Genomic DNA, 17,614 nt, shown 5'->3' on the forward strand with positions numbered 1-17,614 from the left:
AATATCTCACAAACTAACGGTCGGACTGCTGTCAAAATTTGACACGTATCGTTTGAAGGTTGGTACTGACTAAAAATCATATGGATTTAGTAATAGCATTGTCATCTGTGCACCAGACCGGAGACTTTTCAATTGGCCTAATATGTCGAACCTATTAATTTCACCATTAAAATAAGGCGTTATAAGTATAAACACGGTAATAGTACCGTGTTCAGTCCCCTTTCAAGTGCAATGTAGACTTCTACGCCACTGTCTGAACGCGATAACATGACGCCCCAACCTTTCACTTCAATTCTGCAGCCAGCTCTATACTCCGGTCGAGCTTTAATATGCGTTATTTGCTACAGCAGATATGCAATGAGCTGTTACTCGCCTTTGCATGTTCTCTATCATGATCGCTTCGCACACGTCTACCCCTGAAGCTGGAGGAATTTTCACGTGCGACGCGTAGAGGCATTTCGTACAGATTGTAGGATTTCAGGGAATTCGAGCTGGACACGAGCAACTTTTCTGAGAGCCAACGTTCGAGCCAGATAGCGAAGCTGAGATGCTGACCAGAGGAGAAAAATGGACAACTTCGTAGTTTATTTATATTCTCATTTATCGAATTTATTTTGTTGGCTGTGAGTTGTCAGTTGTCTAAAAGATAAATATGAAAATTGATTTTCTCTAATTCTGTGGTTATTACGTTCATTCTTCCACACCTTGTAGAACAAAATCGTGCGAGAATATATCAGAAACGCACAGTTTTCATGGTTATATTTTATTATTCTATGTTGGCACTCCGAACTTTCCGCCACGGCTTTATCTGTCAATTCATCAATCTGCCTTAAAGAAATCAGTTCGGCCAACCAACATTTTTCAATGCAAAAATCACTAAATTATAATTATGGAAATATTTCATCAATTTCAATGGAAATGCAATGAATTAGAGAAAATAATGTATAATACTCGTACAGAAGGCTCATTCTACCACTCGTTCATTCCAAAACTCGCCACTTCGTGGCTCGTTTTTGAATTTTGAACTCGTGGAAGAATATCAATGCCTTCTGCACTTGTATTATAAATAACTATTATGAAATTGTTTATTTGAGAGAGTTGAAAACGAACTTTTTGATGATTAATGTTGAACGCAACTGATAAACGATGGATTAATCGTGAAGAATTATTCAGAGATGGTTTCTTTTATCAAATTTTTTAGCTGGTTGAGCATATTTAGATGATTTTCTAATTAAAGATAGATAAAGCACAAAATATTATTGAATCAATGTGAACACGTCAGTCTATTAGAAAAAAGCAGTGTAAAATCTTAAAGACCATTTTTCTCCTCAGTGTATATTTAATAATGAGAAAAAATATTCGTAACGATGAAATAAGTAGAAACCAAACAAATAAAACTGAAAACCGAACAAATAAGACAGAAAACCAAACAAACAAAACGGAAAAGTTTAATTTCTATAATTAAACTTCGATTCGTGCGCATCCCATCCCTTCGAAAATTGACAGCAGCCTCGGAGTTGAAAAGTTATATCTTAATGGCCTAATTCCAGGGTTGGACCCTCATGCAGCACACGACTCGCAGTGGGGAATTGATCTTTATTCGACAACAGAGTGGACAAAATTTATTGTCGCAAAGATAATGCACCGCAATAAATCATCATGAGTGGGGGAGTATGCCATCTAATAGACGGTCAGTTGCGCAACTGTCACGAAAACCGAAAGTGAGATCAATTTTTGTTATATATCTAATAAATGTGGGGGATCGCCTAAAGGAGCATCTGCCCGTGGGTGACCACCCTTACCTGAACTTGGCGTCTTGTCATTTTAGCGTATCGAATAGATATGAATTTAGGGAAAGTTTTTTAATGAACTGTGTGAGCAATCTCAGGGAATAAAGTAGCGGTGAAAAAAATTAGGAAAAATACAGCAAAAATTAAATTTCTTTTGAGTGGAATTGATTCAGACCACCCGACAGACACTTGAGCCAAATATTCAAGACTATTTTCGACCAAAAACAAACAAAAAATGAGAGTAGAATAATAGTTATTTGTTTCACTAGGCAACAAAGTAGTAGATTTACCTTGCTGCCGAATTGAACATGTAAATGTTTCAATCTTGAATTCTATAAAAAGTAAACGCTCATTGAAAGGATTGAATTGATCTCAGTTCTGATTGTTCATGATTTAGCTTTGTGGATAAGAATACGTGGAGAAATAGAGAGAGAAATGAATGCAAAATTCAATTGAAGCTCATGTGCTTTTTCACACAAGTCAAAACCGGATGAAAATGAGCAAAGATTTATAACATTCATTAATAGCGGTAATATTCTATCACGAATGTATAATAAAAATCAAATAATTCATGTCGAACCTATTCATTATAACACTAAAAACAGGCGTTTTATGTAAACCCATTACTGTTTTTAATTGAATATGGTAATAATTAAAAAAAACTAAGCTAATAATCGTTCAAAAAACAACCGTTTTCGAATACATAACTTACATCCTTTAACATTTAACATTATTGAATTTCCATTCACTGCAATGAATGATTACGCTATATACTTTCATTGAAATGGGTGTTTCTGATAACGGATTTAAATCAGGATTATCTGTAGAATTTTTATTTAAGTTTCGCTGAAATTTTATCCCTTCTTCTGTATATATTCACTGGAATGAAAAATATCTTTGAGGTTCTTCTGCATGCAGCTTTCATTTTTATTAGGGATTCACGGCTTGGCTTGATTTTCAAGTCAAGTAGTAGTTTTTCAATCTCAAGTCGAGTCAAGTATTTATTTATCAAGTACTTGAATCACATTAAACTACTTGATTTTTAGCAGTTTTATTGTGTAGTGTAACATCAATAAAAAAATGATGAAATGAGAAGGAACCTTGCAAAAAACACTTTTATTTTCAAGCTTATTGTATGAAAGAACCGAAAATATCAACTTTTTTGACATAGAAACATAAATTAAATCACTATAAATCATAACAAAATCAAAAATAAGAAAAACATAAAGTTGCTTGATATTGAGAAACCTCCAGGTTTTATTTGATTTCATAACTTTCCATCCAGGATCTAAGACAAATGAGGCATCTTATAGATTTGTCGCCTAACCTATTGCGGGTTTTTGTTACTGTAAGAGCAGCTCTGGAAAATTGTCTTTCAACAAGAGCTGAAGATGCTGGCGTTGATAAAAAAATCCTTGGCCATTTCAGCCAAGTTTGGAAAAATATTTCTGAAACCACCAAAATCTACCAAAAGATTTCATAGAAATGTGAGAAAACTACTAATAAAGTCACACTGGCGAATGCTTCAGTCTCTCGAAGCTCGAGGAATCCCCTTATTTAGTCTAAGCTTGCACAAGATTGCAGAAATATATGCCGAGCGAGGCGTGCATACCAAGCTCAAGTAATATCAAGTAGAATGATATCAAGTCAAGCAATAAATATCTAAAATCAAGTCAAGTCAAGCTCAAGTATGTAATTTTTCACGAGCTTGATTTTCAAGTCAAGAAGTTGGTTAAAATGTCAAGCTACTTGGCTTGATGAATCCCTAATTTTCATACAAAACAATAATTTGTGTTCTGTGTAGGCTTCGTTACTGTGTTAAATTTTTACTCAACAATGAGAAAAATAATCGTTAGTACCCTTTCGAATTGGGCACCTTCTCGTTCAAGTCCTCCAATAAGCACTCAAACAAAACATTTCACTCATAATTTTCAGGAGCATACCTTATTCAAAATGCGATGAGTGAAATTAGCGGATGTAATGTATCTCCTTCGGAACGTCCCAACCAAAACCATAAAAATTACGCCTTATCACCGCAAGGCATCTCGCCCATCTGCCTCTCACCCATCCACAGCTACCTGGAATATTTGTCAAGTAGAGATATTTAGAGCACAATACCGGCAACGATGACATTACAATGACATAAATATAGACGCTGTTTGTCTTCGAGATATTGGCCTGCACTCGATATCTTCGCTTATATGCGGTCAGGTAGAATGGATAAACTTCTAGGATTACATAGCCTTGCATACAATTCGTATGAAAGGTCCTGGAGACATGTATTTGTAGGATGAAAGGAAATACAGCCCTCGATTTGTCGGGGGACACATCTTATGCGACACACGCTTCGGTGAACTCTTGAATGATCTTACTTACCCCTGGTTATTTTACGTGGAAAAGTGGCCCTACTATTAATATCCCCCAAAATGTCCTTTATGCTAGCTATTATTGCTCGTTGTTGGCCAATTTTTTCATTGTGAGGCTATTGTCATGGTTGGGCGTGCAATTTTGATGGCAAATCGGAGAATCAAAGATGTGGAGAGTTGGAATTCCATGTTTTGTCATAAGTGGTCTTGATTAGTCTGAGAAATTCGAGAAAAAGTACTGAGTTGGCGTTAGGAGCTTTTGAGCGTTTGTCATTCATGTGTTTATTGCGTGATTTTTTATGATGTTATTATTGTCGCTTACTTCATGTAGGGTAGGCAAATGAGGAGTTCAGATGATTAGATTCCCTGAAATCTGTCCACAACATTCTAGAGAACCTTTTACACATATAAAATAAATTTAAACCTAGTCGAATCTGTTGATACGCAAAAATTAGGAAATTTTTTTTTGGTATTCTGCTTTTTGGGGAACGATCAACATGAAATTGTTTTTTTATATATTTTGCATACTTGGTTCGGCGAAAAGTTACATTATATTCCAAGATGGAGCAGTTGAAATCGTACAGGCTCTGCATTTTTTCGAATAAAAAATTGCAATAATAAGAAAATTACATGAACTTGGACAACTCAAAGTCATCGAAACTCAGATAATCGATAGATCAAAATATTACTGGAAACTCATTCATGAAATGTCAAATTTAGTTATTATTATATTCTACATTCATGCAAAAAGCAAAACTTTATTGAACTATATTTAGTGGAAAAAGAAGTTCTTTATTGCACTAGTGCAATAAAGTTTTTATTGCACTCATCTGTCAAACAAACTCAGTGTTGCAAAACAAATATTTCAGCCTGAAGGAAATAACGATGTACAGTTACCAAGTACTAGTACGTTTAAACACCCTGTACATTTTTGGTCCAAACCGCGAACAGTCTTACAATAGTACGTTTTGGCAGGATATATAACTAAAAAGGTTTTTTCGAAAAAAGCTTTTTCTGCAGATATATACAAAAAAATGTGAGTCCTCGTCGCCAACATTTTTTTCATAAGAATCCCAATAACTCATGAACCGTTGAGTTTTCACTCAAGGTATGGTATTGCTGAAATTGTCATCAATTAAGCTATCTAATAAAGCAATAATATACTGGGTGTGCTATTTGAAATAAGAAAGTAGAGGTATGTTTCTGATACAGCCAGTTGTTGTAGAAGACTGGAATCTTTTTTGGGAAAAAGATCATTGTCTCGAACCTCAACTAGCAAATTTTCAGCACAAAATTATGATCCATAAACGTCTAATAGTCCAATGCAGGGAATTATCCTGTATATAAGCCGTAGAAAAAAAGCTTTCACTATAACAATTTTGCAAAAAAATATTAAAGAAATTCCTTTGGTCCAGCCTACAAAATGTGTAGGTCGCCGAATTCCACACACATGTTTCTCTATCAATTTTTTTCCAATCAAGAAACTAGAACAGCAACATTTTCATCAGCCAAGGCTTAAATCTGGTCTAAAACCTGTCACAATCGAAAAATCCCATTTAGCATAGCGATTATTGGCGATAGATCTCCAATACAGCAATCATTTAACAAATCGTCGAGGTAATTATAATCTGATCATCATCCTACGCCGCTATTTTACGAGATTTAGACCATCGAATCCTTGATTTATTTTTATCGATAGTTCGATCGCAGCATCTGATCACTCTCTGATACACATTTTCAAGGTTCGGTTGGGCTAGGTTGAGAAATAGCCGATAAAGAAGGAACCTCTACAGCTTGGGCCCAAAAACATTTCAATATGGGAATTTGAATGATTTAACGAGCTCCATTTTATCGAGGAATTTCATAATTGGATACTGTTAATGGCCGATATTAGTTTATATTTATGATGCGGCTTGAGTGGCTGTGTTCTCTGATTAAAAAAAAAAAGGTTTATTTCTCGGTGATAGATTCGAGATAAGAGGAATATAATGAATACGTAAAAAGGAGATGACAGGTCTTTATGTCCATTATGGGAAGAAATCTAGAGAAAAGAAGAATTTTACCTATGTGTGACAGATGACAGATCCACATACAAACCTTGATCTACCCTTCTTAGCTTCAGAGTAAAACGTATCATATTTTTTTATGAGGAAGATTCTTGTGTACCCTCTGTATGTATTTTTCTCTAGGCCAAAGACGTCAGTAAAATGTATTGCCGACGACAAAATTACTTACTGTAATCTTCGTGATAATAATACATTGAATATTGCAAAAAGTTAGATTAATAGGTACATAGGCGTACAAATTTGCACCTGCCGTTTTTTTTCGAAATTCGAGGCTTTTTGTAAAAAACTGGTTATACTTTTATGATTCAAAGTATTGCCCATTGCTGGCCACTACTTCCTTGTTTCTGAATCATTCCTATGACTTTCAGGCGTTTTGAAATGGCTTGTTGCGTCACTCCCAATGATCCTGCCAATTCTGGCTGCGTTTGACACTAGTCTTTATCAAGTAATGCCTCCAATTCTGCATCTTCGAAAACCTTCTCTCTTCCACCGCCATGCTGGTCAAAATCACCGTTCTTGAAGCGTAGAAACCACTCTCAGCAGGTTTTTCTACTAATAGCGGCCTCACCATAGGTATTTGAAAGCATTCGATGAGCCTCAGCCACAGATTTTTCATATTGAAGCAAAAAATTTAAACCTTCCGCAAATGACGAGAATTTGGCTCGTAAGCTGACATGTTTAATCGAATATTTCCCTCCTGTCAAAAATTATATGTATATGGAGAACAATTATCGAAAATTACAGCGATAATTGCATTGTAGGAAGCGAAACAGCACTGCGATAATTGTTCTGTTCATAGATGCATAGTTTCTATGCATCTTACACAGTTCGAATCTATGGCAATTTCATTCTAAATCAGTTTGACAAGTAATGTAACATTTTATTCGGGAAATATTCCCCCGAATTACACTCGTGCATCAAAATGACCGGATAATTTCGCATTCCAGCGTGTTTTCTTTGAAAAGCTGCATTCGGTGTCGGGCTCTTTCTCCAAAAATGAAAATGTACTCACGCAGTTTTTATGACAACACGCTGTCATGCAAAATTATTGGTAATTTTGATGCACTTCTGCAAATACTTACGAGAACTTTATGATGCAGACACAAATCAACTAATATTCGATGGCGTTATGTTTAAAGATATCTATTTATTTCGACTACCACTCACCGCTACATCCATCTATTGCAAGACGGTGAAAGCAAAGTTTTTCTTATAAACACTAAAATCTTGAACGTTATTAGAATATAATGGGTGTGAAGATTGCAGAAGTTGGGGTGATAATTCCCTAGTAAATCCCATCCGCACCTGCATTATATTACAATAATGTAATAAATTGCTTATAACAAAGCAATGTAGAGGTGTAAATATAAATGTTACACATCCCTGCAACAATGGAGACCATCCAACCGTGGCCGAATATGGTATGTAATACTGAAATGTAAATTGATGGTCACGAAGCTCGCTTCTTCTTACCATGCACCCCTAAATAAGCATGGACAACGAAAGAAAGAGTGAACGAACAGAATTTAACTACATATCGTCTTAAACTCAGCTCCCAACCTTTGGGAAACTTCTTTCTGAAACATATCAAATAAAATCTATCCTATCCCAATTTGAAGGTAATTTTCACATAATAAACAACATATGCAAATCAATTAACAGAATTGGACCTATTTAGAAACTAGATTGATGAAAACTGCTGCCACTTGAATGTACAAATTCAATGATAAAATGTAAATTTGAATAATTTGCTACCACATAACTAATAGACTAAGAAAGAAATTTGAACGAAAAACAAACGATTGTGAAAAAATCCGACAAAGTAGTACCTACTTTTTCAAAATTCTATAACTGTTATGGAATTCCGATAACGTTAGAAGTCTAAATCATTCATCTTATCCAAGTTTCAGACATATAAACCTGTCTCTTGGACAGGTTCCCACTCAATAATATAAATAAAATGAATTAGTGGTCATTATAAATGCTGCTAACACTTCCAACTTTGGAAATGGTCATTTTATTCATATATTTCGATAGTTTGAATACGATTAAAATCTCCGTGATATAAAAATTTAATGGCTGATCATGGGAGCTTACGAGATCATCGAAAGAGTGGATGTACGTGAAGGAAGAAGATACCAGATGATGATCGATCTGGTTCACGAACTGTGGCTTCTGGGTTTTGGTATCATTAACATTCTCAATGGAATAGGAGACGAGTTCAGATTTACATAATTGTGGATAACCTGTAACATCCAGGTGATAATGGAGACTTTGAAGGATTAATCGTGTTTTGAAAGGTTGAACAACGTTTAACAAAGATATAGTCGGGCCTTCAATAATACTTTAGTATTGAATGTTGTGGTTTCTAGTTTTAAGATGGAATCTAACCAAAAGTGGTCTATTCTATAATCTCAAGTCGAGTCAAGTATTTATTTATTTAGTACTTAAATCATATCAAGCTACTTGATTTTAAGCAGTTTCATTGTGTAGTGTCACATCAATGAAAAAATGATGAAATGAGAAGAAACCTTGCAAAAAACACTCCTATTTATTGAACTTTGAACTCATTGCGAGTTTTTGTAAATGTCAGAGAAGCTTTGGAAAATTGTCTTTCAACATGAGCTGAAGATGCTATCGTTGATAAAGAATCCTGGGTCATTTTGGCCAAGTTTAGAACGATATTTCTGAAACTACCAAAATCTACCAATAGATTTCGTGGAAATGTGAGAAAACTACTAATAAAGTCACACTAACTAATGCTTCAGTCTCTCGGCGCTCGAGGAATCCCCTTATTTAGTCTAAGCGCGTACGAGATTGCAGAAATATGCTGCTCAACAATTGATAGACACGTTTGGTGACCGCCTAATTTCACGTTTTGGACCTGTGAATTGGCCTCCAAGATCTTGTGATTTAACACCGCTAGACTACTTTCTGTGGGTCTATGCGGATATGTAAAGTCATTGATCTATGCGGATAAGCCACAAACACTTGACCATTTGGAAGACAACATTCGCCGTGTTATTGCCGATATACGACCACAAATGTTGGAAAAAGTCATCGAAAATTGGACGTCCAGATTGGACTACATCCGAGCCAGCCGTGGCAGTCATATGCCAGAAATCATATTTAAAATGTAATGTCACAAGATTATCTTGCGGATAAATAAAATTCATGTCAATCGAATAATCCATCGTTGTTTTATTGCAATTTAAAGTTCTATAGCTCTAAAAAAAACATCCTTTAGTATAACTACATTTTCTGGAAACTGTAAACTTCAGAACATTATAATATCCTCTGACTCAATCGATTGAATTTATTCAAAATTATACGTAAAATTACCAAATGTCATCAGTTCTTTTCTGTATTTTCTTTCTATAAATACCCAATTAACTCACCTTGTACTACACCATCAAAATTCCATCGTTTCCAGCATAAATCCAACCATATACGTCACCAGTGACACGGCATAAATACCAAACGTTGAAATTTGCTGAATCCCAACCTGTTAACTCAGCCTGTCACATGCGTTTAAGTTATACAGCAACTGCACTGGCTGCAACAAGCCCAGCGATTTAATATGCAAGAAAAATAAATCTCCAATGCTCTGCCTTCCCGAGGCCTTATAATTAGTGGTTTTTAAACAATGCCTCGAGTCTTATTCTCTCTGTCTTTTCCTACCATATTTATTTCCTTCATCCGCCATATTGTTGCGGACTTATTCTTTTGTTGGCGTGTTCTGTCTCTGGCATTTTCCTGATCGGATTTTGTGCTGTCGGACCACTTCAATTTATTGGGCATCTTTGGGGAATCTTGGCCAAGATGGAGTTGTGGTCTTGCTTTTATGGACGATTCATTTCGGATGGTTTCTTTGATGGGATTGAAAATTTTCAGAGATGAAGTGGAAGTTTACCGTTGAATTCTTTTTATGATATCTCTGTTCAAGAGAATATTCGAAATCAATTATTGTCTTAATTGCAAAGGGTTTTTTTTTAGAGCTATAGAACTTTAAATTGCAATAAAACAATGATGGATTATTCGATTGACATGAATTTTATTTATCCGCAAGATAATCTTGTGGCATTACATGTTAAATCTGATTTCTGGCATATGACCGCCACGGCTGGCTCGGATGTAGTCCAATCTGGACGTCCAATTTTCGATGACTTTTTCCAACATTTGTGGCCGTATATCGGCAATAGCACGGCGAATGTTGTCTTCCAAATGGTCAAAGGTTTGTGGCTTATCCGCATAGACCAATGACTTTACATAGCCCCACAGAAAGTAGTCTAGCGGTGTTAAATCACAAGATCTTGGAGGCCAATTCACAGGTCCAAAACGTGAAATTAGGCGGTTACCAAACGTGTCTTTCAATAAATCGATAGTGGCACGAGCTGTGTGACATGTTGCGCCGTCTTGTTGGAATCACAGCTCCTGGACATCATGTTTGTTCAATTCAGGAATGAAAAAGTTAGTAATCATGGCTCTATACCATTGACTGTAACGTTCTGGCCATCATCGTTTTTGAAGAAATAAGGACCAATGATTCCACCAGCCCATAAAGCGCACCAAACAGTCAGTTTTTCTGGATGTAACGGTGTTTCGACATACACTTGAGGATTAGCTGCACTCCAAATGCGGCAGTTTTGTTTGTTGACGTAGCCATTCAACCAGAAGTGCGCTTCATCACTGAACAAAATTCGCTTTTGAAAATCGGGAACAACGGCACATTATTTTCGAAATAAATTGTCGTTTTCAAGCCTTGCTGCTCAAATCGATACAATAAGGAATGATGAGATAATAGATCAAATATCAAGTTTTCAAAAATTTATATAAAGAAATTGCAATACCTATTTAATGAATAATCTTCTGCTTAGCTATATGTAGCAACTATATCTATTCTTTATGCTATTCTTCTGTCATTATTATATTTATTTCATCTTTTTTTTAATCAATGTATACTCTCTACCGATATTTCGAAATACCAACAGAATCTAAATTTCAACGATGTTATTCTGCTCGTAAACAAATCTTAGTGGACGGTTTTCAGGTCCAGAGGTCTGAAAAGAAAACAGCAAATGAAGGAAGTGAACGAATAATCGATTTCAGACTGTACCGTTTTTCCAAGCCAAGGCTTGGAACAATCTGGCTGTCTCCCGAATAAATGTATATTCAGCTGCTTGTATAAGTATCCAGCTACCTATAAGTAGCTAGTTCATGAATTGTTCTCCAAGACATGTGATTGGCGTCTGATGAAACAAATAGATAGAGTTCATAGCGAAATTGTGTTACTATAATCTATAATATATTTTGAAGTCGAATCATTTTAAGACTACCATAAAAAATTAAGTAAATATAGAATGTTTATGATTGTTTGCAAAGAAAACTGTTTTATTGGTTTTGTTGCCATGTATAGGTAATAACGTTTTTGTGAGTTATAGAAATAACAAGCGCTTTTCAGGGAATAATAGTATATTATTCAACGAGTGGTAATGTAGGTCATAACTCACGCAGATGAAGTTTGCAGCACGAGCCGCAGGCGAGTGCTGTTATTCATCAAGTGAGTTATGACCATTACCGCAAGTTGAATACTATACTTTATCTACGACTATTACAATAAATACTAAAATACAAGAATAGAGACAAACTCCAAAACTTACTTATAAACGTCAAAATTATCAAAGTGACATTCCTCCCCTCAATAACTATAATGGAATGTTCCTTTTCGTCAATCGAATGGAAGCACAGAAGTATAGAAGCACATATCCATATTTTCCGATTTATTATAGTGAGTTATTATAACTCACGCTGTTTGTTAATAGATACTATCAATTGCTCAAAAGCAGTTGAATTATGAATATATAATTCAATAGGAGTAGATAAAATAGCTTATTATATTTTAGTCGTGAAAAAGAATTTATTGGAACTTTTCAAATAGGTATGTAAGTGGTAAAAATCTAAACAGTTTTGTGTTTCAATCCCACAGTTGAGGAGCATGCAAAAACTCCAAATCGATTTTTTTTGGAAAGGAACTCGTTCAAAAAAAGCTTGAGGTTCCCGATAAAATTCAATTTATGTAGTAGTTCAGCTTATTTCCAATCAAGTTAGAGACTATACAAAAGATTGTCCTCTTCCAAATCTCTTTCGGCCCCAGAGGACAAAGACATCATATCCGCTCTATTGTTTCAATTGGAGTTCATTTGAGACTGCCCTCGCCTCCAATCATTTATCACCCAATAAAAACCCCCAGACGAAGGCACTATGAACAACCGTATTAAATTCCTTCGGTGGAGAAGCAACGACTTCCAATAAGTAACAACTAAGAGGCTCACAAATCGATACGTAGAAATGTCGTTTCTCGTTTCATCCGCTGTTCGCCAAGAGTCCATCTCTGTTACTTTTTAAGTTATATGTGCAGGCGACGTGAACAAAGGGGACCTGTTCACATTTATCGATATGGAAAGGGGGCGGAGTCATAACCGATATCAAGGCGGAGATTATAAACGTACCAACAAGTCACTTTTATTTATGAAGATATGGCTCCTCCCACCTGTCATAATCGCAATAGCGTTTGGTTCTCCGGTCTCTTCATCATCTTTGCGCTTGCTCGTTTCCACTTCTTTCCCCTTAATATCGTCATCCCCACCACGTTTTCATAACTCACTTACTAATATACGAACATATAACCGGGGATTCATATTTCGACCATTCACGGAGCAGGTTCTTCGGCGCATAACTTGTGCAGGAAGTTGGAAAGAGAGAGAGCTTCTCTCCCTTCTGTGGCGAGTGAGACGGTGATACGTTATGATGCATATTCATATTTAGTTAGTGTTTAGCCGTCGAAGGGAGTGGAGCTTGTTCAGCAGCAGTAGTGGAAGAGTGAATGTTGACTGTTGAGCGCCTTCACAAACATGGATATACGCTGCTTGTGATTGTGATTGATTTCGAGTGATAGTTTTGAATGATGTGGCTCAATTTGTTGTGGTACCTTAAATACTCGGATACTCTATTGAGAGGTTAGAAAAATTTTAACTCTTTTATATGTTGCTCATTCTAATGAGAATTTTTTTTGACCTCAAGTTTTCATTTTTCTCCACTAAGTTTTCGAAGTTTGTTTCTGATTTATATTAAGACTCCTGTCATTAAAAATCAAGAAAAGTATTCACTTCTCAAAATTTTATCTTCAACAATTTCCTTTCTATCTCGAAATTCCAAATAATTTCCTTTGAGTCACTTATTGCTTTCACATTTTGATATTATTCAAATAATTTATATGAATGCTTCATTGTTCGAACATTTGGCCCAATATTCTGTTGATCGGAGGATATCTACAGTAAATATTTAGATCCAACGGAATATGTTTTCTTCAGAAAATGTGAGAAATTTTTTACTTTTCAACTTACACTAAATCTGCTTCAAATTACAAATCAGTCACTTATCTAGATGTAGATCCACACTGATTCGAAAATGAGGTCCTAGCAGCACTCTTTAACTCTGATCACGTGAAGGTATAGGCTACAGGTGCAACGTTAGGTAACAATTTTACGTTTCATCTCGGAAAAAGGTACACTCGAGTAGTTTGTTGTTTTTTTGGATTCACTATTATTTTGACAAACCAAAAATAGGGTTGGGTAATAGTTATTATAATGCGTTAGTAATCCTACACCTACATTTTTTTTTGATTGATTATCGAGTTACCTATCTACTTGCTTCTAAAAAGTTGTCTGAATTTTAATTTTATTAGAGAGGTAATTTTCTGAATGGGTTAGGTAAGGTTAGATCAGGATACAATAACAATTCAAATAACAAATTTCATAAGTAACAATCCCATTATTTACTTCAATACTTTTTATGATCTGCTTCTGCAAAGATCTATATCGAATAACTCTTGTAAGTTTTTTTTTCAATCACACTCACAACTTTTTCTATTTTTCGTCCCTCTTCTGAAAGAGAACTACTTTTTGCTTCGTAAACTAATTGGTGACCAAATTGAAAATTCCAAAGGATTGATATCAAGACTACTCAGTGGTCAAGCACACTCGACCAATCAATCGATGAGGAAACTGTTATATCCTCTAGTAATTCCTGTTAATTGTCAATTTTCAAATACAAATTGTAAAAACAAAATTATAGCAGAAATCAATATCATATTTGAACTTTAAACACTTGGTATTTCTGAAACCCGAATCATCATACTTTGAGGTCTGGAATCTATAATTCAGAGATTGGATAGTTTGGTGAAAATGATTGTATCATCGTAGTGAATCTTGAACACCCTGTATCGTTTTTCAACATCAATAATTTATCTTCATATTCTAAATGCCTTATAATGAAGCAATTATTTAATGTCGAAAATATGGAACGCCTAAAAAGTATCCTCATGTATACCTATGTTAGTTACCCATATCGAAAATATTGAAACTATATCGGAAAAATCACAAAACTACCAATAACTATTTCAATCTTTACTTATACCAATTTTTTCTCTTATAGACGGACCGAAACTACTGCCAGGCCTACCAAACGTACTAATGTGTCAACGATGCCAGGAACAGTTCACAGATATCCAGGAATACCTAACGCACAAAGAAGAATGCGACAGAAAAGCAGTCAAACACGATGATCCCGCCCATTCAGATCCTGAAGACATGGTGGTGTCAGAAGATGACGAAGAAGAAGAAGAAAACGGTGGGAAGAAGTTGGACAGGATGCGAAGGCACAGACAAGACGCTGCCAACAATAACAGCGTGGAGGAAAATTCTCCATCTCCCCCTGAAGAAAACTCCCCTCCTATAGGGTTTCCTTTTGCTCCTGCTGTAGCAGGACACGTTACTCTCGAGGCTCTCCAAAATACCAAAGTTGCCGTGGCGCAGTTCGCTGCAACTGCCATGGCTAACAATCCAGACAACGAGGCTGCCATGCAAGAGTTAGCAGTTTTGCAATCTACTCTATTCACTTTGCAACACCAACAGGTCCTACAGCTACAACTGATCAACCAGCTACAAAGCCAACTACAAATCGATAGGCCGAAAACGGTTGACAGTCCCGAATCGTCACCTCCAAGTGAGCATGAAGTTGTCAAAAGTGAACCTCCCCCATCTCCTCAGGAAATGGAGAAGTCGAGAGAACCTACACCGGCACCGGTAGAACAGCCGCCAGTCTCTCAACCTCTTCAGCCATCCAGTATGATGTGTGAGAAGATGACGGAGGCTATTGCCAATCAGCCTCTTCCGCCACAGATTCAACCTCCAATGTGTTCGATCTCGTCATCACTGGCATCTTCGATTATCACGCATAACACCGAAGCGCCGCTTGATGAGCCTAACACCCTGGAGATGTTACAGAAGAGAGCACAAGAAGTGTTGGACAACGCCAGTCAGGGACTTTTAGCCACGAACTTGGCTGACGAACTCGCATTTAGAAAGAGCAAAGGGTCGTTGTCCCCGTATGACTCCAAAGGTAGAAACGAGCCGTTTTTCAAACATAGGTGTAGATATTGTGGTAAGGTGTTCGGTTCCGATTCTGCTCTTCAAATACATATCCGCTCCCACACGGGAGAAAGACCATATAAGTGCAATGTTTGCGGTAGTCGATTCACCACGAAAGGCAACCTCAAAGTTCATTTCCAAAGACACAGTGCCAAGTTTCCGCATATCAAGATGAACCCTAATCCGGTTCCAGAACATTTGGACAAATATCATCCACCCCTATTAGCACAGCTGGGTCAACAGTCAGCGTTATCACCAGGAGGGCCAACTCATCCACCTCACATGGGTTTTCCACCAGCACATCCTTTTCCTCCCAGTTCCCTGCCTCTATACAGGCCTCCTATCCCTCCACCAGAGATGATAAGCGCCAGTAGGCTTCTACCATCACCTCAAAGACCTCAGGATCCACACAGACTATTTCCTCCTCATCCGTTGTTCTTGAAGAGGGAAGAGCAAGAAGCTCCAGAAAATCTTTCCAAGCCACCAAGATCTCCATCACCTCCTAGGAATTTATCCAACCCAGAACCTCAAAGTTCAAAAAAAGAAGAAGTGGATCACCACAACGATAGCGAAATGTCCGAATTTACGCCAAAAAAAGAAACGAACGAAGCCGAGAATGATACCGAACAGCAAGACGTCAGATTCTCCTCACCAGGTGCTTACGACGATTGCAGTTCGGACAGCGACAACGAGGATATGAACGAACGAAGAAGTCCATCGGGTGAAGAAAACCATGGTAACATGCAAGATGAACCGGAAAACCTATCTCATAGAGCTGGAAATAGCATGTCTGTTCCTTTGAGTATAAGCACGGGTCATAGGTTACCCGCCAATTTTTCTTTTGGTCAAGGGAATTCACCTCCGAGTAGTACCTCGTCAGGTAGTTTAGGTCATTTTCCAACAACACCAATGGCTGACATCACCAAAGACCCGGCAATCTACACCAACTTATTACCTAGGCCAGGTAGTAACGATAACTCTTGGGAAAGCTTGATTGAAGTCACGAAAACTTCGGAAACTAGCAAACTGCAACAATTGGTGGACAACATTGAGCATAAACTATCAGATCCGAACCAATGTGTAATATGCCACAGGGTGTTGTCTTGTAAGAGCGCATTGCAGATGCATTACAGAACGCATACAGGTGAACGACCTTTCAGATGTAAAATCTGCGGAAGGGCCTTCACCACCAAAGGAAATCTTAAAACGCACATGGGAGTACACAGAGCCAAGCCGCCGATGAGAGTGCTGCACCAATGTCCAGTATGCCACAAAAAGTACACAAACGCTTTAGTCTTACAACAACATATCCGCTTACATACAGGAGAGCCAACCGATCTCACACCAGAGCAGATCCAAGCTGCTGAAGTCAAGGATTTCCCTTCGCCGGGTTCTTTTCCTAGTCTACCGAACTCTATGAACCCCTTCCTGAGTCAGGGCTTCAACGTTCCAGGGTTGTCTCCACTTGGTCCTGGACATATGCCGCTTAATATGAAATACGATATGAAGCAAGAGAAAGAGGGAAGATCTGAACATGAGAGCATGGATGATGATGATTATGACGACGATGATATAAGCAACTTCGACCAGAACATGAGTCAGTTCTCGTCACCACCTCCTAGTGACCTACAACAAGGCCAAAATGTACCTACCAGTAATGCTATGGCGTCGAATCTATCGACGAGTGGTCTCAGCTGTTCTGCTGAGGATTTGTGTTCGAACAGGACTACCAACTCCACACCTATGCAGAATGGGGAAAAATCTCCTATGCAATCTGGAGTACCAAGTCCTGGAAGCGCTGATGTTAGAGAGTCTCCAAACCATCAAGCTCCAATAATTCCCGTCCACCAGGTGAGATATTTACTTACTACATCCATTTCAATTTTAAATGCCCTCAAGGCACG

The 17,614-nt window shown here is 37.2% G+C and overlaps 1 protein-coding gene across 5 annotated transcripts in view; it reads left to right on the forward strand.

Annotated features, from left to right (window-relative positions):
* LOC123678742 (homeotic protein spalt-major-like) overlaps positions 1 to 17,614 on the forward strand; it is a 151,681-nt gene that overhangs the window by 127,830 nt on the left and 6,237 nt on the right. For 4 of the 5 annotated variants that reach the window (XM_045615906.1, XM_045615904.1, XM_045615907.1 and 1 more), the window contains exon 2: positions 14,716 to 17,561. In XM_045615906.1, the coding sequence (XP_045471862.1) occupies positions 14,754 to 17,561 (2,808 nt within the window). In that variant the 5' untranslated portion in view covers positions 14,716 to 14,753. Of the gene's footprint in view, positions 1 to 12,916; positions 13,239 to 14,715; positions 17,562 to 17,614 lie in introns of those variants that run through there. The other variant, XM_045615905.1, reaches the window with a different exon arrangement.

This window comes from Harmonia axyridis, chromosome 4 (genome assembly GCF_914767665.1).
Source record: "Harmonia axyridis chromosome 4, icHarAxyr1.1, whole genome shotgun sequence".
NCBI lineage: Eukaryota > Metazoa > Arthropoda > Insecta > Coleoptera > Coccinellidae > Harmonia > Harmonia axyridis.